Source organism: Tachyglossus aculeatus, chromosome 1, assembly GCF_015852505.1.
Source record: "Tachyglossus aculeatus isolate mTacAcu1 chromosome 1, mTacAcu1.pri, whole genome shotgun sequence".
In the NCBI taxonomy this organism is placed as follows: Eukaryota; Metazoa; Chordata; class Mammalia; order Monotremata; family Tachyglossidae; genus Tachyglossus; species Tachyglossus aculeatus.
In genome coordinates, this window is record NC_052066.1 from 4,681,006 (window position 1) to 4,705,079 (window position 24,074).

Below are 24,074 nucleotides of genomic sequence, written 5' to 3' on the forward strand. Positions count from 1 at the left end.
CCGGGTGGGGATTGGGAAATGGCATGACCCAGTGGGTAGAGCCCGGGCCTGGTCAGAAGGTCATGGGTTCTAATCCCGGCTCTGCCGCCTGTCTGTTGCGTGACCTTGGGCAAAGCAGCGTGGCTCAGTGGAAAGAGCCCGGGCTTTGGAGTCCGAGGTCATGGGTTCAAATCCCAGCTCTGCCAAATGTCAGCTGGGTGACTTTGGGCAAGTCACTTTACTTCTCTGGGCCTCAGTTCCCGCATCTGTAAAATGGGGATTAAAACTGTGAGCCCCCCGTGGGACAACCTGATCACCTTGTAATTTCCCCAGCACTTAGAACAGTGCTTTGCACATAGTAAGTGCTTAACAAATACCATCATCATTATTATTATTATTATTCACTTCTCTGGGCCTAAATTCCCTCATCTGGAAAATGGGGATTGAGACTGTGAGCCCCACATAATAATAATAATAATAATGATGGCATTTATTAAGCACTTACTATGTGCAAAGCACTGTTCTAAGCGCTGGGGAGGCTACAAGGCGATCAGGTTGTCCCACGCGGGGCTCACAGTCTTCACCCCCATTTTCCAGATGAGGGAACTGAGGCCCAGAGAAGTGAAGCGACTTGCCCCAAGTCACACAGCTGACAATTGACGGAGCTGGGATTTGAACCCATGACCTCGGACTCCAAAGCCCGGGCTCTTTCCACTGAGCCACACTTCTTCTCCAGGAACTTGTTTGTATCCACCCCAGAGCTTAGAACAGTGCCTGGCACATAGTAAGCGCTTAACAAATCCCATCATTAAGTGCTCTGCACACAGTAAGCGCTCAATAAATACAATTGAATGAATGAACGAATGCTCTGCACACAGTAAGCGCTCACTAAATACGATTGAATGAATGAACGAATGCTCTGCACACAGTAAGCGCTCAATAAATGCGATTGAATGAATGAACAAATGCTCTGCACAGTAAGTGCTCAATAAATATGATTGAATGAATGAACGAATGCTCTGCACACTGTAAGCGCTCAATAAATGCGATTGAATGAATGAACAAATGCTCTGCACAGTAAGCGCTCAATAAATATGATTGAATGAATGAAGGAATGCTCAGCACACAGTAAGCATTCAATAAATCCGATTGAATGAATGAACGAAAGCTCTGCACACAGTAAGCGCTCAATAAATACGATTTAATGGATGGACAAATGCTCAGCACACTGTAAGCGCTCAATAAATACAGTTGAATGAATGAATGAATGCTCTGCACACAGAAACTGCTCAATAAATATGATTGAATGAATGAACGAATGCTCAGCACACAGTAAGCGCTCAATAAATACGATTGAATGAATGAATGAAATGCTCAGCACACAGTAAGTGCTCAATAAATACGATTGAATGAATGAACAAATGCTCTGCACACAGTGAGCGCTCAATGAGTACGATTGAATGAATGAATGAATGTTCTGCACACAGTAAGCGCTCGATGAATACCACTGAACGAGTGAATGAATGCTCTGCACACAGTAAGCACTCAATAAATGAGATTGAATGAATGAATGAATGCTCTGCACACAGTATGTGCTATATAAATATGATTGAATGAATGAACGAATGCTCAGCACACAGTAAGCGCTCAATAAATACAATGGAATGAATGAACGAATGCTCCACACACAGTATGTGCTAAATAAATATGATTGAATGAATGAACGAATGCTCAGCACTCAGTAAGTGCTCAATAAATACAATGGAATGAATGACCAAATGCTCCACACATAGTAAGTGCTCAATAAATACGATTGAATGAATGAACGAATGCTCAGCACACAGTAAGCTCTCAATAAACACGGTTGAATGAATGAACGAATGCTCAGCACACAGTAAGCGCTCAATAAATACGATTGAATGAATGAACAAATGCTCTGCACACAGTAAGCACTTAATAAACGGTTGAATGAATGAACGAATGCTCTGTGCACAGTAAGCGCTCAATAAATACGATTGAATGAATGAACGAATGCTCTGCACACAGTAAGCGCTCAATAAATACGATTGAATGAATGAACGAATGCTCCGCGCACATTAAGTGCTCAATAAATACGACTGGATGAATGAACGAATGCTCTGCACACAGTAAGTGCTCAATAAATACGACTGAATGAATGAATGAATGCTCTGCACACAGTAACCGTTCAATAAATACGATTGACTGGATGAACGAATCCTCCGCACACAGTAAGCGCTCAATAAATATGATTGAATGAATGAGCGAATGCTCTGCACACAGTAAGCGCTCAATAAATACGATTGAATGAATGAACAAATGCTCTGCACACAGTAAGCTCTCAATAAATACAAGTGAATGAATGAATGAAATGCTTAGCACAAAGTAAGCGCTCAATAAAGCGATTGAATGAATGAATGCTCTGCACACATCAAGCGCTCAATAAATATGATTGAATGAATGAACGAATGCTCTGCACACCGCAAGCGCTCAATAAAAACGATTGAATGAATGAACGTATGCTCTGCACACATCAAGTGCTCAATAAATACGATTGAATGAATGAACAAATGCTCTGCACACAGCAAGCGCTCAGTAAATATGATTGAATGAATGAACGAGTACTCTGCACACACTAAGCGCTGAGTAAATACGATTGAATGAATGAATGAATGCTCTGCACTAAGTAAATGCTCAATAAATACCATTGAATGAATGAACGAAAGCTCTGCACACAGTAAGCGCTCAATAAATAACATTGAATGGATGAACGAATGTTCTGCACACAGTAAGTGCTCAATAAACACGATTGAATGAAAGAACGAATGCCCTGCACACAGTAAATGCTCAATAAACGCGATTGAATGAATGAACGAATGTTCCATACACAGTAAGCGCTCAATAAACATGATTGAATGAATGAACGAATGCTCTACACACAGTAAGCGCTCAGTAAATACGATTGAATGAATGAACGAATGCTCTACACACAGTAAGCGCTCAATGAAAAGGATTGAATGAACGAATGCTCTGCACACAGTAAGCGCTCCATAAATAGGATTGAATGAATGAATGCTCTGCACACAGTAAGTGTTCAAAAAGCACGATTGAATGAATGAATGAATGCTCTGCACACATCAAGCGCTCAATAAATACGATTGAATGAATGAACGAATGTTCCATACACAGTAAGTGCTCAATAAATACGATTGAATGAGTGAACGAATGCTCTGCACACAGAAAGAGCTCAGTACAGTGCTCTGCACACCGTAAGCGCTCAATAAATGTGATTGAATGAACGAATGCTCTGCACACAGTAAGCGCTTGATAAATACGATTGAATGAATGAACGAATGCTCTGCACACATCAAGCGCTCAAGAAATACGATTGAATGAATGAACGAATGCTCTGAACACAGAAAGCGGTCGGTACAGTGCTCTGCACACCGTAAGTGCTCAATAAATGTGATTGAATGAGCGAATGCTTCGCACACAGTAAGCACTCAATAAATACGATTGAATGAATGAATGAATGCTCTGCACACGGTAAGTGCTCAATAAATATGATTTAATGAATGAACTAATGCTCCGCGCACAGTAAGTGATCAATAAATACGACTGAATGAATGAACGAATGCTCTGCACACAGTAAGCGCTCAATAAATACGATTGAATGGATGAACGAATGCTCTGCACACAGTAATCGCTCAATAAATATGATTGAATGAATGAACGAATGCTCTGCACACAGTAAGCGCTCAATAAATACGATTGAATGAATGAGTGAATGTTCCGCACACAGTAAGCGCTCGATAAATACGATTGAATGAATGAACGAATGCTCCGCACACAGTAAGTGCTCAAAAAACACGATTGAATGAATGAATGCTCTGCACACATCAAGCGCTCAATAAATACGATTGAATGAATGAACGAATGCTCCATACACAGTAAGAGCTCAATAAATACGACTGAATGAATGAACGAATGCTCTGCACACAGAAAGCGCTCAGTACAGTGCTTTGCACACCATAAGTGCTCAATAAATGTGATTGAATGAGTGAATGCTCCGCACACAGTAAGCGCTCAATAAATACGATTGAATGAATGAACGAATGCTCTGCACACAGTAAGTGCTCAATAAATACGATTGAATGAATGAATGAATGCTCTGCACACAGTAAGTGCCCAATAAATGCAATTGAATGAATGAATGAATGAATGCTCTGCACACAGTAAGTGCTCAATAATTGCGATTGAATGAATGAATGAATGCTCCGCACACAGTAAGCGCTCAATGAATACGATTGAATGAATGAACGAATGCTCTGCACACAGAAAGTGCTCAATAAATACGATTGAATGAATGAACAAATGCTCCGCACACAGTAAGCGCTTGATAAATATGATTGAATGAATGAACGAAAGCTCTGCACACAGTAAGTGCTCAATGAATACGATTGAATGAATGAACGAATGCTCCGTACACAGTAAGTGCTCAATAAATGCGATTGAATGAATGAACGAAAGCTCTGCACACAGTAAGCGCTCAATAAATACGACTGAATGAATTAACGAAAGCTCTGCACACAGTAAGCGCTCAATAAATACGATTGAATGAATGAACGAAAGCTCTGCACACAGTAAGTGCTCAATGAATACGATTGAATGAATGAACGAATGCTCCGTACACAGTAAGTGCTCAATAAATGCGATTGAATGAATGAACGAATGCTCCGCGCACAGAAAGTGCTCAATAAATACGATTGAATGGGTGAATGAACAAATAGTCGGTCCAGTTACCTGATGGGCGGCCGGAGGGTGGGAGATTCTGGGCCGGGGTCTTTCCCTGCTCGCCGGGACCACCCCCGGGTAGAGACTGCCAACTTTTCCCGCCGTCTCTGCCACGAGGGCCGGGCAAGGGGGGCAACCCCAAATCCGGCTCTGGGGGGGTCCTGTACATAGGGCCCGGGTAAGCCCCCAACAAGGCCTTGGAGGAGGCCCTGCTGAAGAGGGGAGGGGGCTCGGCCTTGGGAGGCCCCCCAAACTGTAGAGAGAAGGAGACAATACGGATTTATTACTCTATTTATTTATTTATTTTACTTGTACATATTTATTCTATTTCTTTTATTTTGTTAAAATGTTTGGTTTGGTTCTCTGTCTCCCCCTTCTATCAATCAATCAATCGATCGTATTTATTGAGTGCTTACTGTGTGCAGAGCACTGGACTAAGCGCTTGGGAAGTCCAAGTTGGCAACATATAGAGACGGTCCCTACCCAACACTCTAGATGTTGCCAACTTGTACTTCCCAAGTGCTTAGTCTAGAGCTCTGCACACCGTAAGCGCTCAATAAATACGATTGATTGATTGATTGATTGATTACTCTATCTATTTTACTTGTACATATCCATTCTATTTCTTTTATTTTGTTAATATGCTTGGTTTTGTTCTCTGTCTCCCCTTTCTAGACTGTGAGCCCACTGCTGGGTAGGGACCGTCCCTAGATGTTGCCAACTTGGACTTCCCAAGCTCTTAGTCCAGTGCTCTGCACACAGTAAGTGCTCAGTAAATATGATTGATTGATTGATTGATTACTCTATCTATTTTACTTGTACATACCTATTCTATTTCTTTTATTTTGTTAATATGTTTGGTTTTGTTGTCTGTCTCCCCCTTCAAGACTGTGAGCCCACTGTTGGGTAGGGACCGTCTCTATATGTTGCCAACTTGTACTTCCCAAGCTCTTAGTCCAGTGCTCTGCACACAGTAAGCGCTCAATAAATACGATTGATTGATTGATTGATTACTCTATCTATTTTACTTGTACATACCTATTCTATTTATTTTATTTCATTAATATGTTTGGTTTTGTTCTCTGTCTCCCCCTTCTAGACTGTGAGCCCGTTGTTGGGTAGGGACCGTCTCTAGATGTTGCCAACTTGGACTTCCCAAGCGCTTAGTACAGTGCTCTGCACACAGTAAGCGCTCAATAAATACGATTGATTGATTGATTGATTGATTGACAAAAATAATGATTACAGTCTTCGTTAAGCGCTTACTAGCTCACCACCTCCAGGAGGCCTTCCCAGACTGAGCCCCCTCAATCAATCAATCAATCAATTGTATTAAGTGCTTAGTACAGTGCTCTGCACACAGTAAGCGCTCAATAAATGCAATTGATTGATTGATTGATTGAGCGCTTACTGTGTACAGAGGACTGTACTAAGTGCTTACCTTCCTCTCCCCCTCGTCCCCCTCTCCATCCCCCCCGCCTTACCTCCTTCCCCTCCCCACAGCACCTGGATATATGTATAGATGTTTGTACAGATTTATTACTCTTTTTACTTATTTATTTTACTTGTACATATTTATTATATTTATTTCATTTTGTTAGTACGTTTTGTTTTGTTGTCTGTCTCCCCCCTCTATCAATCAATCAATCAATCGTATTTATTGAGCGCTTACTGTGTGCAGAGCACTGTACTAAGCGCTTCTAGACTGTGAGCCCGCTGTTGGGTAGGGACCGTCTCTAGATGTTGCCAACTTGGACTTCCCAAGCGCTTAGTCCAGTGCTCTGCACACAGTAAGCGCTCAATAAATATGGTTGAATGAATGAATGAATGAATTCACTCATTTAATCCTATTTATTGAGCGCTTACTGTGTGCAGAGCACTGGACTAAGCGCTAGCGTGGCTCAGTGGAAAGAGCCCGGGCTTTGGAGTCAGAGGTCATGGGTTCTAATCCCGGCTCCGCCACTTGTCAGCTGGGTGACTTTGGGCCAGTCACTTCACTTCTCTGGGCCTCAGTGACCTCATCTGGAAAATGGGGATGAAGACTGTGAGCCCCACATGGGACAATCTGATCACCTTGTATCCTCCCCAGCGCTTCGAACAAGTCACTTCACTTCTCTGGGCCTCAGTTCCCTCGTCTGGAAAATGGGGATGAAGACTGGGAGCCCAACGCAGGACAACCTGATCACCTTGTATTCCCCCCCAGCGCTTAGAACAGTGCTTGGCACATAGTAAGCGCTTAACAAATGCCATCATTATGATTATTATTATCACAAGTGTGCCAGGCGCTGTCCTGAGCGCTGGGTTGGAGACAAGCAAATCGGGTTGGACACAGGCCCTGTCCCACGTGGGGCTCGCGGTCTCCATTCCCATTTTACAGATGAAGCAACTGAGGCCCAGAGAAGTCAAGTGAGTCGCCCGAGGTCACACAGCAGACGAGTGGCGGAGCCAGGGATAGAACGCGTGGCCTTCCAAGCCCGGGCTCAAGCAGCGCGGCTCAGTGGAAAAGAGCCCGGGCTTTGGAGTCAGAGGTCCTGGGTTCAAATTCCGGCTCTGCCAATTGTCAGCTGGGTGACTCTGGGCAAGTCACTTAATAATGATGGCATTTGTTAAGCGCTTACTATGTGCAAAGCACTGCTCTAAGCGCTGGGGAGGATACAAGGTGATCAGGTTGTCCCACTTGGGCCTCACAGTCTTCATCCCCATTTTCCAGATGAGGTCACTGAGGCCCAGAGAAGTGAAGTGACTTGCCCAAAGTCACCCAGCTGACAAGTGGCAGAGCCGGGGTTTGAACCGATGACCTCTGACTCCAAAGCCCGGGCTCTTTCCACTGAGCCACGTGTCAGCTGGTGACATAGGGCAAGTCACTTCGCTTCTCTGGGCCTCAGTTCCCTCATCTGGAAAATGAGGATGAAGACTGGGAGCCCCATGGGGGAACAATCTGATGACCTTGCATCTCCCCCAGCGCTTAGAACAGGGCTTGGCACATAGTAAGCACTTAATAATAATAATAATAATAATAATGATAATGGTATTTGTTAAGCGCTTATTATGTGCAAAGTACAGTTATAAGCACTGGGGAGGTTACAAGGTGATCGGATTGTCCCACGAGGGCCTCACAGTCTTAATCCCCATTTTCCAGATGAGGGAACTGAGGCCCAGAGAAGCAAAGTGACTTGCCCAAAGTCACCCAGCTGACAAGTGGCGGGGTCGGGATTTGAACCCATGACCTCTGACTCCAAAGCCTGGGCTCTTTCCACAGAGCCATGTGTCAGCTGGGTGACTGGGGCAAGTCACTTTGCTTCTCTGTGCCTCAGTTCCCTCATCTGAAAATGGGGATGAAGACCGGGAGCCCCACGGGGGGCAACCTGATCACCTTGTATCTCCCCCAGCACTTAGAACAGGGCTTGGCACATAGTAAGTGCTAAATAATAATAATAATAATGGTATTTGTTAAGTGCTTACTATTTGCAAAGCACTGTTCTAAGCAATGGGGAGGTTACAAGGTGATCCGATTGTCCCACATGGGGCTCACAGTCTTAATCCCCATTTTCCAGATGAGAGAACTGAGGCCCAGAGAAGCAAAGTGACTTGCCCAAAGTCACCCAGCTGACAAGTGGCGGGGTCGGGATTTGAACCCATGACCTCTGACTCCAAAGCCCGGGCTCTTTCCACAGAACCACGTGTCAGCTGGGTGACTTTGAGCAAGTCACTTTGCTTCTCTGTGCCTCAGTTCCCTCGTCTGAAAATGGGGGTGAAGACTGGGAGCCTCACGGGGGGACAAACTGATGACCTTGTATCTCCCCCAGTGCTTAGAACAGGGCTTGGCACATAGTAAGCGCATAATAATAATAATAATAATAATAATAATAATAGTATTTGTTAAGCGCTTATTATGTGCAAAGTACAGTTATAAGCACTGGGGAGGTTACAAGGTGATCGGATTGTCCCACGAGGGGCTCACAGTCTTAATCCTCATTTTCCAGACGAAGGAACTGAGGCCCAGAGAAGTGAAGTGACTTGCCCAAAGTCACACAGCTGACAATTGGCAGAGTGGGGATTTGAACCCATGACCTCTGACTCCAAAGCCCGGGCTCTTTCCACAGAGCCACGTGTCAGCTGGGTGACTTTGTGCAAGTCACTTTGCTTCTCTGCGCCTCAGTTCCCTCATCTGAAAATGGGGGTGAAGACTGGGAGCCCCAAGGGGGGGGAGAACCTGATGACCTTGTATCTCCCCCAGCGCTTAGAACAGGTCTTGGCACATAGTAAGCACTTAATAATAATGGTATTTGTTAAGCGCTTATTATATGCAAAGTACAGTTCTAAGTGCTGGGGAGGTTACAAGGTGATCAGATTGTCCCACATGGGGCTCACAGCCTTAATCCCCATTTTCCATCTTCTTAATCCCCCTCTTCTAGACTGTGAGCCCACTGTTGGGTAGGGACCGTCTCTGTATGTTGCCAACTTGTACTTCCCAAGCGCTTAGTACAGTGCTCTGCACACAGTAAGCGCTCAATAAATACGATTGATGGATTGATTGATTTTCCAGATGAGGGAACTGAGGCCCAGAGAAGCCCCAAGTCACCCAGCTGACAAGTGGCAGAGTGGGGATTTGAACCCATGACCTCTGACTCCAAAGCCCGGGCTCTTTCCACAGAGCCACGTGTTAGCTGGGTGACTTTGGGCAAGTCACCTCGCTTCTCTGGGCTTCAGTTCCCCCATCTGGAAAATGGGGATGAAGACTGGGAGCCCCACGGGGGACAACCTGATGACCCTGTATCTCCCCCAGCGCTTAAAACAGGGCTTGGCATGTAGTAAGCACTGTCTCCCCCTTCTAATAATAATAATAATGATAATGATGGCATTTATCAAGCATTTACTATGTGCAAAGCACTGTTCTAAGCGCTGGGGGGTTACAAGGTGATCAGGTTGTCCCACGGGGGGCTCACAGTCTTAATCCCCATTTTCCAGATGAGGTAACTGAGGCCCAGAGAAGCAAAGTGACTTGCCCAAAGTCACCCAGCTGACAAGTGGCGGGGCCGGGATTTGAACCCACGACCTCTGACTCCAAAGCCCGGGCTCTTTCCACTGAGCCACGCTGCTTCTCTAACATCGAGACTTCTCTGCTTCTCGACTGTGAGCCCACTGTTGGGTAGGGCCCGTCTCTAGATGTTGCCAACTTGTCCTTCCCAAGCGCTTAGTCCAGTGCTCTGCCCACAGTAAGCGCTCAATAAATACGATTGATGGATTGATTGATTGATTAACAAATACCACTATTATCATCATCATCATCAATCGTATTTATTGAGCGCTTACTGTGTGCAGAGCACTGGACTGAGCGCTTGGGAAGTACAAATTGGCAACATCTAGAGACGGTCCCTGCCCAACAGTGGGCTCGCAGTCTAAAAGGGGGAGGCAGAGAACAAGTGACTTTGGGCAAGTCACTTCACTTCTCTGTGCCTCAGTTCCCTCATCTGTAAAATGGGGGTGAAGACTGTGAGCCCCCCGTGGGACAACCTCATCACCTTGTATCCCCCCCAGCGCTTAGAACAGTGCTTTGCACATAGTAAACGCTTAATAAATGCCATTATAAAACCAAACATGCTAACAAAATAAAATGAACAGAATAGATAACTATCATTGTTATTAGACATGAATCCAGGGGGTCCCCATCATCATCATCATCATCAATCGTATTTATTGAGCGCTTACTACGTGCAGAGCACTGTACTAAGCGCTTGGGAAATACAAATTGGCAACACATATGTGGGGGACGGGGAGGAAGAGGGGGGCACAGGTCCTGAGGTTGGGGTCCCCAGGCCGGCCCCGGCCTTGAGCTCACCTGGTGGAACAGGTAAGGCTGCAGCAGCGCGGCTTGGTAGCCCAAGGCCGGGATTCCGGATTTGGGGGACATCAGCAGGTTTTCCAGGAGCGGAGGGAAGACCCCCGCCGTCCCTCCGGCCGGCCCCGGCGACCCCCGGGCCGCGGCGGGCTTCCTGGAGGCGGCCGACCTGCGGGGAGAGATCGGATGGCGGGGGGTGAGGCCCAGGCCGGAGGCAGGGAGGCCGTCGAAGGAGGAGCGGAGGCTGGCCACGGGGTCAGAAGTTGCCAGCTTGGACTTCCCAAGCGCTTAGTCATCATCATCATCATCATCAATCGTGTTTATTGAGCGCTTACTATGTGCACAGCACTGTAGTAAGCGCTTGGGAAGTACAAATTGGCAACATACAGAGACAGGCCCTACCCAACAGTGGGCTCACAGTCTAAAAGGGGGCTCATAGTCCAGTGCTCTGCACACAGTAAGCGCTCAATAAATACGATTGATGATGAAGTTGGGGGAGAGTAGGAGGCCGCCCCCAGCCCGGTTGTTGCAGTAATAATAATAATAATGGCATCTGTTAAGCGCTTACTATAAGAATAATGATAATAATGGAATTTATTAAGCGCTTACTCTGTGCCAAGCATTCATTCGTTCATTCAATCGTATTGATTGAGCGCTGACTGTGTGCAGAGCACTGGACTGAGCGCTTGGGAAGTCCAAGAGAGAGGGTCCCTACCCAACAGCGGGCTCACAGTTTAGAAGGGGGAGACGGATGACAAAACAAAAGATATTAACAAAATAAAGTAGAGTAGTAAATATGGACAAGTAAAATAAATACCATTCATTCATTCAATTGTATTCATTGAGCGCTTACTGTGTGCAGAGCACTGGACTAAGCGCTTGGGAAGTACAAGTCAGCAGCATAGAGAGACGGTCCCTACCCAACAGTGGGTTCACAGTCTAGAAGGGGGAGACAGATGACAAAACAAAAGATATTAACAAAATAAAATAAATAGAATAGTAAATATGTACAAGTAAAATTGATACCATTCATTCATTCATTCAATCGTATTGATTGAGCGCTTACTGTGTGCAGAGCACTGGACTAAGCGCTTGGGAAGGACAAGTTGGCAGCATAGAGAGACGGTCCCTACCCAACAGCGGGCTCATAGTCTACAAGGGGGAGACAGACGACAAAACAAAACATATTAACAAAATAAAATGAATAGAATAGTAAATATGTACAAGTAAAATAAATACCATGCATTCATTCATTCAATCGTATTTATTGAGCGCTTACTGTGTGCAGAGCACTGGACTAAGCGCTTGGGAAGTACAAGTTGGAAGCATATAGAGACGGTTCCTACCCAACAGTGGGCTCACAGTCTAGAGCCTAAAGCACTGTACTAAGCGCTGGGGAGGTTACAAGGTGATCAGGTTGTCCCACGGGGGGCTCACAGTCTTAATCCCCATTTTTGGGTAACTGAGGCACAGAGAAGTTAAGTGACTTGCCCAAAGTCACACAGCTGACATGATCAAAATGCAGATTTTTTTGAAATTACAACAATTTTAAACAATATTGCGGTAGTGGAGTAGCCTGATCAACTTTATTGTTGGTGTTTAGTATGGCTTATAAAATAATCAATCAATCAATCAATCAATCAATTGTATTTATTGAGTGCTTACTGTGTGCAGAGCACTGTACTAAGCGCTTGGGAAGTCCGAGTTGGCAGCATCTAGAGACGGTCCCTACCCAACAGTGGGCTCACAGTCTAATCAGCCTCATTTTCAATTCTACTGGATAAAACAAATTCTGGATCACTTTTAGTGATCACTTTTCCTTCTGTTTTCTCTGTAATTCTTTAATCTTGTTAGGCTTGGCATACGAAATGAAAACGAACTGAAATGTGATCACATTTTTAATTCTTCGGGTGTTGTTGATGAATTGTGTGCATGAGTGTGTTCCATTAGTCTAAAGTAGGGTTTGGAGTTTGGGGGCTAATTTTCAGGTTTATGTAATGGAGACTGTGAGCCCGTTGTTGGGTAGGGACCGTCTCTATATGTTGCCAACTTGTACTTCCCAAGCGCTTAGTACAGTGCTCTGCACACAGTAAGCGCTCAAGAAATACGATTGAATGAATGAATGAATATAATGGAGACTGCGAGCCCGTTGTTGGGTAGGGACCGTCTCTATATGTTGCCGACTTGTGCTTCCCAAGCGCTTAGTACAGTGCTCTGCACACAGTAAGCACTCAAAAAGTACAATTGAATGAATGAATGAATGAATGTAATGGAGACTGTGAGCACGTTGTTGGGTAGGGACCGTCTCTATACGTTGCCAACTTGGACTTCCCAAGCGCTTAGTACAGTGCTCTGCACACAGTAAGCGCTCAAGAAGTACGATTGAATGAATGAATGAATGAATGAATGTAATGGAGACTGTGAGCCCGTTGTTGGGTAGGGACCGTCTCTATACGTTGCCAACTTGTAATTCCCAAGTGCTTAGTACAGTGCTCTGCACACAGTAAGCGCTCAAGAAATACGATTGATGAATGAATGAATGTAATGGAGACTGTGAGCCCGTTGTTGGGTAGGGACCGTCTCTATATGTTGCCAGCTTGTACTTCCCAAGTGCTTAGTACAGTGCTCTGCACACAGTGAGCGCTCAATAAATACGACAATGAGTGAATGAATGAATGAATGACAATTTGTGGAGCAGAATTCGAACCCATGACCTCGGACTCCAAAGCCCAGGCTCTTTCCACTGAGCCACGCTGCTTCCCTATGTGCAGAGCACTGTTCTAAGCGCTGAGGGGCACACAAGGTGATCAGGTTGTCCCACATGGGGCTCACAGTCTTCACCCCCTTTTTACAGATGAGGTAACTGAGGCTCAGAGAATCAATCAATCAATCGTATTTATTGAGCGCTTACTGTATGCAGAGCACTGGACTAAGCCCATGAGAAGCAGCGTGGCTCAGTGGAAAGAGCCCGGGCTTTGGAGTCAGAGGTCAGGGGTTCAAATCCCAGCTCTGCCAATTGTCAGCTGGGTGACTTTGGACAAGTCACTTCACTTCTCTGGGCCTCAGTTCCCTCATCTGTCAAATGGGGATGAAGAGTGTGAGCCCCCCGTGGGACAACCTGATCACCTTGTAACTTCCCCAGCGCTTAGAACAGTGCTTTGCACATAGTAAGCGCTTAACAAATACCATTATTATTCTCCCCCTCCCCATCCCCCTGCCTTACCTCCTTCCCCTCCCCACATCACCTGTCTATATGTATATCAATCAATCAATCGCATTTATTGAGCGCTTACTGTGTGCAGAGCACCGTACTAAGCAATTGGGAAGTACAAGTTGGCAACATATAGAGACGGTCCCTACTCAACAGTGGGCTCACAGTCTATATATATATATATATATATATATATATATATATATATATATATATATATATGTTTGAGGGGGATATATATGTAGAGAGAAGTAGCGTGGCTCAGTGGAAAGAGCCCGGGCTTGGGAGCCAGAGGTCATGGGTTCTAATTCCGGCTCCGCCACTTGTCAGCTGTTAACTTCTCTGGGCCTCAGTTCCCTCATCTGTAAAATGGGGATGAAGACTGTGAGCCCCCCCATGGGACAATCTGATCACCTTGTATCTACCCCAGTGCTTAGAACAGTGCTTTGCACATAGTAAGCGCTTAACAAATACCATTATTATCTCCCCCTCCCCATCCCCCTGCCTTACCTCCTTCCCCTCCCACATCACCTGTATATATGTTTGTATGTATTTATTACTCTATTTATTTATTTTATTTGTAGATATTTATTCTATTTATTTTATTTTGTTAACATGATTTGTTGTCCGTCTCCCCCTTCTAGACTGTGAGCCCGCTGTTGGGTAGGGACCGGCTCTCTATGTTGCCAATTTGGACTTCCCAAGCGCTTAGTCCAGTGCTCCGCACACAGTAAGCGCTCAATAAATACGATTGAATGAATGAATGAATCAGTGCCATTATGTTTGGTTTTGTTGTCTGTCTCCCCCTTCTAGACTGCGAGCCCACTGTTGGGTAGGGACTGTCTCTAGATGTTGCCAACTTGGACTTCCCAAGCGCTTAGTCCAGTGCTCTGCACACAGTAAGCGCTCAATAAATCCGATTGACTGATGGTTTGATTAGTCCAGTGCTCTACACGCAGTAAGCGCTCAATAAATACAATTGGATGACTGACTGAACGACTGAATCAGTGCCCTTATTATTATTGTCGTGGGCTCAAATCCCGGCTCTGCCCGTTGTCAGCTGCGTGACTTTGGGCGAGTCCCTTCACTTCTCTGGGCCTCAGTGACCTCATCTGTCAAATGGGGCTGAAGACTGGGAGCCCCCCGGGGGACAACCTGATCACCTTGTCACCTCCCCAGCGCTTAGAAGAGTGCTTTGCGCATAGTAAGCGCCTAATAAATGCCATCATTATTATTATCATCATCAATCGTATTTATTGAGCGCTTACTGTGTGCAGAGCACTGTACTAAGCGCTTGGGAAGTATAAATTGGAAACATAGAGAAACAGTCCCTACTTATTATGGGTGGGGATGCTTGGGTGTGGCCCCCTCCCTTACTTCCCCCCAACCCTCCCGGGGGTCCAGGGTGGGAGATGGGCCTTACCTGTCCCGGGAATCGGGATCCGGCGGAGGGAGGCGAGGAATCCGCTCCATCTCCTGGGAGATGACCAGTTGGGTGACATCGTCCTGCCAGGACAAGCCTGGGGTGGGGGGAAAAGGGGGGAAAAGGGAGAGTCACACCAGGTGGAGGAGTGAAGTGGACCCCCCAAGGCCTGACCCTCCGGAGGGCCTGTCCACTTTGGTAATAATAATAATAATAATAATAATAATGATAGATTTAGACTGTGGAGTCTAAGAGAGCTCACCTCCTCCAGGAGGCCTTCCTCTCCCCCCTAGTCTCCCCCTCCATCCCCCCATCTTACCTCCTTCCCCTCCCCACAGCACCTGTATATATGTTTGTACAGATTTATTACTCTATTTATTTATTTATTTTACTTGTACCTATCTATCCTATTTATTTTATTTTGTTAGTATGTTTGGTTTGGTTCTCCGTCTCCCCCTTTTAGACTGTGAGCCCACTGTTGGGTAGGGACCGTCTCTAGATGTTGCCAATTTGTACTTCCCAAGCGCTTAGTACAGTGCTCTGCACATGGTAAGCGCTCAATAAATACGATTGATGATGATGATGATGGAGCCCACTGTTGGGTAGGGACCGTCTCTCTATGTTGCCAACTTGGACTTCCCAAGCGCTTAGTCCAGTGCTCTGCACACAGTAAGCGCTCAATAAATCCGACTGATGATGATAGCATTTATTAAGCACTTACTATGTGCAAAGCACCGTTCTAAGCGCTGGGGAGGTTACAAGGTGATCGGGTTATCCCACGGGGGGCCCACAGTCTTCATTCTTATTTTACAGATGAGGGAACTGAGGCACAGAGAAGGGAAGTGACTCGCCTTCAAAAAAACAAACAAACAAATAAATAAATAAATAAATAAAATAAAATTTATATAAATAAAAAATTTATTTTATTTTATTTTATTTCTATTATTTTATTTTATTTTAATTTTAATTTAACTTTAATTTAATTATTTTTATTATTTTAATAAACATTATTATTTATTTTATTTTCTATTTCTATTTATTTTATTTTATTTTATTCTATTTCTTTTATTCTATTTTATTTTATTTATTTTATTTCCATTTATTTTATTTTTTACTCCATTTATTTATTTATTCTATACATATCTATTCTATCTAGTACATATCTATTCTATTTATTTTATTTTGTTGGTATGTTTGGTTTTGTTCTCTGTCTCCCCCTTTTAGACTGTGAGCCCACTGTTGGGTAGGGCCCATCTCTAGATGTTGCCAATTTGGACTTCCCAAGCGCTTAGTCCAGTGCTCTGCACATAGTAAGCGCTCAATAAATACGATTGATGATGATGATTGTTAGGGTTTTTGGGGGGATGACGAGAGAATGGGCCCCCCATTGTGGATCCCGGCCCCCTTCCCAAGCCCGCTCCTCCTCCTCCTGAGGGGCCCCGGGATTTAACCTTGAGCCATGAGATGCCGCAGGACGTCTTGAAGGCGCTGGAGGATGGGGGAGGTCACCCGCAAGATGGACTGTGACCCCCCTGGGCCCACCTGGCATCGCCCAAACAGACCATCTGGGAGGTGATAGAATAATCAAATTAATCAATAATATCAATCAATTCATTACAAATCATTAATAGCACTTCCCAAGCGCTCATTGCACACAGTAAGCGCTCAATAAATACAACTGAACGAATGAATTAATAGTAACAGGCAACAAGACAGACAGGCATCAGTAGCATCCAACTTATACCTCCCAAGCGCTTAGTCCAGTGCTCTGCACACAGGAAGCGCTCAATAAATACGACTGAACGAATGAATTAATAGTAACAGGCAACAAGACAGGCATCAGTAGCATCCAACTGGTACTTCCCAAGCGCTTAGTCCAGTGCTCTGCACACAGGAAGCGCTCAATAAATACGATTGAGCGAATGAATTAATAGCAACAGGCAACAAAACAAAACAGACAGGCATCAGTAGCATCCAACTTGTACTTCCCAAGCGCTTAGTCCAGTGCTCTGCACACAGGAAGCGCTCAATAAATATGACTGAACGAATGAATTAATAGTAACAGGCAACAAGACAGGCATCAATAGCATCCAACTTGTACTTCCCAAGCGCTTAGTCCAGTGCTCTGCACACAGGAAGCGCTCAATAAATACGACTGAACGAATGAATTAATAGTAACAGGCAACAAGACAGACAGGCATCAGTAGCATCCAACTTGTACTTCCCAAGCGCTTAGTCCAGTGCTCTGCACACAGGAAGCGCTCAATAAATATGACTGAACGAATGAATTAATAGTAACAGGCAACAAGACAGGCATCAATAGCATCCAACTTATACCTCCCAAGCGCTTAGTCCAGTGCTCTGCACACAGGAAGCGCTCGATAAATACAACTGAACGAATGAATTAATAGTAACAGGCAACAAGACAGGCATCAATAGCATCCAACTTGTACTTCCCAAGCGCTTAGTCCAGTGCTCTGCACACGGTAAGCGCTCAATAAATATGATTGAATGAATGAATTAATAGTAACAGGCAACAAGACAGGCATCAGTAGCATCCAACTTGGACTTCCCAAGCGCTTAGTCCAGTGCTCTGCACACAGGAAGCGCTCAATAAATACGACTGAACGAATGAATTAATAGTAACAGGCAACAAGACAGGCATCAGTAGCATCCAACTTGGACTTCCCAAGCGCTTAGTCCAGTGCTCTGCACACAAGAAGCGCTCAATAAATACGACTGAACGAATGAATTAATAGTAACAGGCACCTTTTCCAGATGAGGTCACTGAGGCCCAGAGAAGTGAAGTGACTCGCCCAAGGTCACACAGCAGACAAGTGGCGGCGCCGGAATTCGAACCCACGACCTCTGACTCCCAAGCCCGGGCTCTTCCCGCTGAGCCAGGCTGCTGCTCATTCATTCATTCATTCACTCACATTCATTCTTCACTCAATCGTATTTATTGAGCGCTTACTGTGTGCAGGGCACTGTATTAACCGCTTGCCACTCACCTTGAATGCAGATCTCCTGACGAGAGCAGAGTCTGTGGTCGAATAGGCATCCTGTAGGTTGGCAGAGCAATGGGGGGGGGCTCATAAGATGAGGAAGGGGCTCATATTGGGGTGGGGGGATAGGGAGGGGGAACGGAGTAGAGATGGGCACCCCAAAATGGGTTCATTCACTCCCCGGGGGTAATAATAATAATAATAATAATAATAATAATAATAATAATAATAGGATTTATTAAGCGCTTACTATGTGCAAAGCACTGTTCTAAGCGCTGGGGAGGTTACAAGGTGATCAGGTTGTCCCATGGGGGGCTCCCAGTCTTCATCCCCATTTGACAGATGAGGGAACTGAGGCCCAGAGAAGTGAAGTGACTTGCCCAAAGTCACCCAGCTGACAAGTAGCAGCGTGGCTCAGTGGAAAGAGCCCGGGCTTTGGAGTGAGTCAGAGGTCATGAGTTCGAATCCCGGCTCCGCCACATGTCTGCTGCGTGACCTTGGGCAAGTCACTTAACTTCTCTGAGCCTCAGTTCCCTCATCTGTAAAATGGGAATTAAGACTGTGAGCCCCACGTGGGACAACTTGATCACCTTGTATCCCCCCCCAGCGCTTAGAACAGTGCTCTGCACATAGTAAGTGCTTAACAAATGCCATCGTTATTATTATTATTATTAAGTGGCGGAGTCAGGATTCGAACCCATGACCTCTGACTCCAAAGCCCGGGCTCTTTCCACTGAGCCACGCTGCTTCTCTTCTAATAATAATAATAATAATAATAATAATAATAATGGTATTTCATTCATTCATTCAATCGTATTTATTGAGCGCTTATTGTGTGCACAGCACTGTACTGAGCGCTTGGAAAGTACAAGTCGGCAACAGATAGAGACGGTCCCTACCCAACAACGGGCTCTTACTATGTGCCAAGCACTGTTCTAAGCGCTAGGGTGAATACAGGGTCAACAGGTTGCCCCACTTGGGGCTCACGCTTTTAATCCCCATTTTCCAGATGAGGGAACTGAGGCCCAGAGAATAATAATAATAATAATAATAATAATAATAATAATAATGGCATTTATTAAGCGCTTACTATGTGCAAAGCACTGTTGTAAGCGCTGGGGAGGTTACAAGGTGATCCCTCCTTCCTCTCCCCCTCCTCCCCCTCCCCACAGCACCTGGATATATGTATATATGTTTTTACGGATTTATTACTCTATTTATTGATTGATTTTATTTGTACATATTTATTCTATTTATTTTATTTTGTTATTATGTTTTGTTTTGTTCTCTGTCTCCCCCCTTCTAGACTGTGAGCCCGCTGTTGGGTAGGGACTGTCTCTCTACGTTGCCAACTTGTACTTCCCAAGCGCTTAGTGCAGTGCTCTGCACACAGTAAGCGCTCAATAAATACGATTGAATGAATGAATGAATGAATCAGGTTGCCCCTCGTGGGGCTCACAGTCTTAACGCCATTTTCCAGATGAGGTCACTGAGGCCCAGAGAAGGGAAGTGACTGGCCCAAAGTCACCCAGCTGACAATTGGCAGAGCCGGGATTTGAACCCACGACCTCCGACTCCAAAGCCCGGGCTCTTTCCCACTGAGCCACGCCGCTGGAAATGACTGGCCCAAGGTCACCCAGCAGAAAAGTGGCGGAGATGGGATTATTCATTCATTCAATCGTATTTATTGAGCGCTTACTGTGTGCAGAGCACTGGACTAAGCGCTTGGGAAGTACAAGTTGGCAACAAATAGAGACGGTCCCTACCCAACAGTGGGCTCACGGCGCTTAGTTAGAACCCAGGACCTCTGACTCCCAAACCTGGGCACTCGCCACTAAACCACGCTGCTTCTCTGGACAGGGATGCTGGGAACAGGACGACTTCGCCGCCGCAGCCTCAGTTTCCCCTTTCTAACAGTGGGGAGAAAGGGGAGTGAAGCAGCGTGGCTCAGTGGAAAGAGCCCGGGCTTTGGAGTCAGAGGTCGTGGGTTCAAATCCCAGCTCCGCCACTTGTCAGCTGGGTGACTTTGGGCAAGTCACTTCACTTCTCTGGGCCTCAGTTCCCTCTTCTGTAAAATGGGGATGAAGACTGGGAGCCCCACGTGGGACAACCTGATTACCTTGTGTCTACCCCAGCGCTTAGAACAGTGCTTTGCACATAGTAAGCGCTTAATAAATACCAACATTATTATTATTATTATTAATAGAAAGGAGGTTCCCTGAAATCCTCCCCTCCACTCTCCATCCCACCCCTCTCCTCCTCCTCCTCCTCGCCTATCAATCAATCAATCGTATTTATTGAGCGCTTACTGTGTGCAGAGCACTGTACTAAGCGCTTGGGAAGTACAAGTTGGCAACATCTAGAGACAGTACCTACCCAACAGCGGGCTCACAGTCTAGAAGGGGGAGACAGACAACAAAACCAAACATACTAACAAAATAAAATAAATAGAATAGACTGGAAGCTCGTTGTGGCTCAGTGGAAAGAGCCGGGGCTTGGGAGTCAGAGGTCGTGGGTTCTAATCCCGACTCCGCCACTTGTCTGCTGTGTGACCTTGGGAATGTCACTTCACTTCTCTGGGCCTCAGTTCCCTCATAATAATAATAATAATAATGCTGGCATTTGTTAAGCGCTTACTATGTGCCAAGCACTGTTCTAAGCGCTGGGGTGGATACAAGGTGATCAGGTTGTCCCACGAGGGGCTCCCAGTCTTCATCCCCATTTTCCAGATGAGGGAACTGAGGCCCAGAGAAGGGCAGTGACTTGCCCAAAGTCACACAGCTGACAAGTGGCGGATGAAGCCTGTGACCCCCACGTGGGACAACCTGATCACCTCGTATCTCCCCCAGTGCTTACAACAGTGCTTGGCACATAGTAAGCACTTAAAAAATACCAATATCTATCTGTCTATCTATCTATCTATCTATCTATCATCTATCTATCTATCTATCTATAATCTATCTATATGGGGATGAAGACTGGGAGCCCCCCGTGGGACAACCTGATCACCTTGTATCTCCCCCAGCGCTTCGAACAGTGCTTGGCACATAGTAAGTGCTTAAAAATAGCATAGTCATTATTATTATTATCGATAATAATAATAATAATAATAATAATAATAATAATAATAATAACGTGTTTATCACAGAGAAGCAGTGTGGCTTAGCGGAAAGAGCCCCGGCCTAGGGAGTCAGAGGGCATGGGTTCTAATCCGGACCCCACCACCTGTCTGCTGTGTGACCTTGGGCCAGTCGCTTCACTTCGACTGTCTCTATATGTTGCCAGCTTGTACTTCCCAAGCGCTTAGTACAGTGCTCTGCACACAGTAAGCGCTCAATAAATACGATTGATTGATTGATTGGGCCTCAGTTCCCTCATCTGGAAAACGGGGATGAAGACTGGGAGCCCCACGGGGGACAACCTGATCACCTTGTATCTCCCCCAGCGCTTAGAACAGCACTTGGCACATAGTAAGCGCTTAACAAATACCAACATTCATTCATTCAATCGTATTTATTGAGCGCTTACTGTGTGCAGAGCACTGGACTAAGCGCTTGGGAAGTGCAAGTTGGCAACAAATCCCGGCTCTGCCAATTGTCAGCTGTGTGACTTTGGGCAAGTCACTTCACTTCTCTGGGCCTCAGTTCCCTCAACTGGAAAATGGGGATTAAGACTGTGAGCCCTATGTGGGACAACCTGATCACCTTGTAACCTCCCCAGCGCTTAGAACAGTGCCTTGCACATAGTAAGCGCTTAATAAATGCCATTAAAAAAACAACTTTGGCAACACCACCACCAAGTTGGCATCCTCATGATTATCATTCCTATTTTTATAATTATTAATAATAACTTGTACTTTCCAAGCGCTTAGTCCAGCACTCTGCACACAGTAAGCGCTCAATCAATACGATTGAATGAATGAACGAATGAATAACAATGAGTCTGTTTAGCGTTGCGTTGTCTTAGCCCAAACGCTCAGTACGGTGCTCTCTGCACACAGTAGGTGCTCAATAAATACCATTGAATGAATTAATTGTTGAATTAATGAATGGATGACTACCATCCGGGATTCGACTGGACACTGGTCTTATTGGGGGGGGGGGGGGGGTTGTGTGTGTGTGTGTTGGTGTGTGCTGCTTCTCTAAGTGCTCAGTGCTTAGTGCTCAGTGCTCTGTGCTTAGTCCTCAGTGCTCAGTGCTCAGTGCCCTGTGCTTAGTCCTCAGTGCTCAGTGCTTAATGCTCAGTGCTTAGTGCTCTAGTGCTCAGTGCTTAGTGCTCAGTGCTCAGTGCTCTAGTGCTCAGTGCTCCGTGCTTCGTCGTCAGTGCTCCCTGCTTAGTGCTCAGTGCTCTAGTGCTCTGTGCTTAGTCCTCAGTTCTTCCTGCTTAGTGCTCAGTGCTTAATGCTCAGTGCTCCAGTGCTCTAGTGCTCAAGTGCTCAGTGCTCCGTGCTCTAGTGCTTAGTCCTTAGTGCTCCCTGCTTAGTGCTCAGTGCTTAATGCTCAGTGCTCAGTGCTCTAGACTGTGAGCCCACTGTTGGGTAGGGACTGTCTCTATATGTTGCCAACTTGTACTTCCCAAGCGCTTAGTACAGTGCTCTGCACACAGTAAGTGCTCAATAAATACGATTGATTGATTGATTGATTGATTGATTGATTGCTCTAGGGCTCAGTGCTCCGTGCTTAGTCCTCAGAGCTCCCTGCTTAGTGCTCAGTGCTCCAGTGCTCAGCGCTCTGTGCTCTAGTGCTCTCTGCTTAGTGCTCAGTGCTCTAGCGCTCGGTGCTCCGTGCTTAGCCCTCAGTGCCCCCTGCTTAGTGCTCAGTGCTTAATGCTCTAGTGCTCAGTGCTCCAGTCCTCTAGTGCTCTCTAGTGCTCCGTGCTTAGCGGTCGGTGCTGAGTGCTCAGTGGTCCGGGCTCCTCCCCTCCCCGCGGGCCGGGCCCTGGCGCTGGCCGCGGTGCTGGAGGAGGAGGAGGAGGAGGGAGGGAGGAGGAGGAGGGAGGAGGAGGGAGGAGGAGGAGGAGGAGGAAGAGGGGGGCTTCACCCCGGGGGGCTCCAGGCGGGCCGCCCCGCCCCACCCTGCCCCTCCCACCGAGCGGGAGGTAGGGGGGCCCCGGGGGGGAGGGGGGGAGAGATGGGGAGGGGGAGAACTGAGGGGTCCCGGGGGAGAGATGGGGAGGGGAAGACATGGGGGGGTCCAGGGAGATGGGGAGGGGGAGGGCTGGGGGTCCCCGGGGGGGGAGGGGGAGAGATGGGGGGCTCCAGAGAGATGGGGAGGGGGAGAGCTGGGGGGCTCCAGAGAGATGGGGAGGGGGAGACATGGGGGCTCCAGGGAGATGGGGAGGGGGAGAGCTGGGGGCTCCAGAGAGATGGGGAGGGGGAGAGATGGGGGTCCCGGGATGGAGAGATGGGGAGGGGGAGAGATGGGGGGGTCCAGGGAGATGGGGAGGGGGAGAACTGGGGGTCCCGCGGGAGAGCAGGGGAGGGGGACAGCTTGGAGTCCCGGGGGCTTCAGAGAGATGGGGAGGGGGAGAGCTGGGGGTCCCGGGGGGTGGGGAGGGGGAGAGCTGGGGGTCCCGGCATGGAGAGATGGGGAGGGGGAGAGATGGGGGTCCCGGGGGAGAGATGGGGAGGGGGAGAACTGGAGGTCCCGGGATGGAGAGATGGAGGGGGGGAGAGCTGGGGGGCCCGGGGGGAGGGGGAGGGGGACAGCTGGGGGGGCCCGGGGGGAGGGGGAGGGGGAGAGCTGGGGGCTCCAGGGAGATGGGGAGGGGGAGAACTGGGGGTCCCGGGGGGGGGGAGGAGGAGGC

The 24,074-nt window shown here is 46.7% G+C and overlaps 1 protein-coding gene across 2 annotated transcripts in view; it reads right to left on the bottom strand.

Moving 5' to 3' along the window:
- Nucleotides 1–24,074, bottom strand: part of PTPRN (protein tyrosine phosphatase receptor type N) — a 132,490-nt gene that overhangs the window by 107,227 nt on the left and 1,189 nt on the right. For both annotated transcript variants that reach the window (XM_038743238.1, XM_038743237.1), the window contains exons 2-6: nt 18,276–18,326; nt 16,716–16,829; nt 15,265–15,361; nt 10,631–10,799; nt 4,801–5,044 (exon numbers count right to left, since the gene is read on the bottom strand). In XM_038743238.1, coding sequence (XP_038599166.1) covers nt 4,801–5,044; nt 10,631–10,799; nt 15,265–15,361; nt 16,716–16,829; nt 18,276–18,326 — 675 coding nt within the window. The remainder of the gene's footprint in view (nt 1–4,800; nt 5,045–10,630; nt 10,800–15,264; nt 15,362–16,715; nt 16,830–18,275; nt 18,327–24,074) is intronic.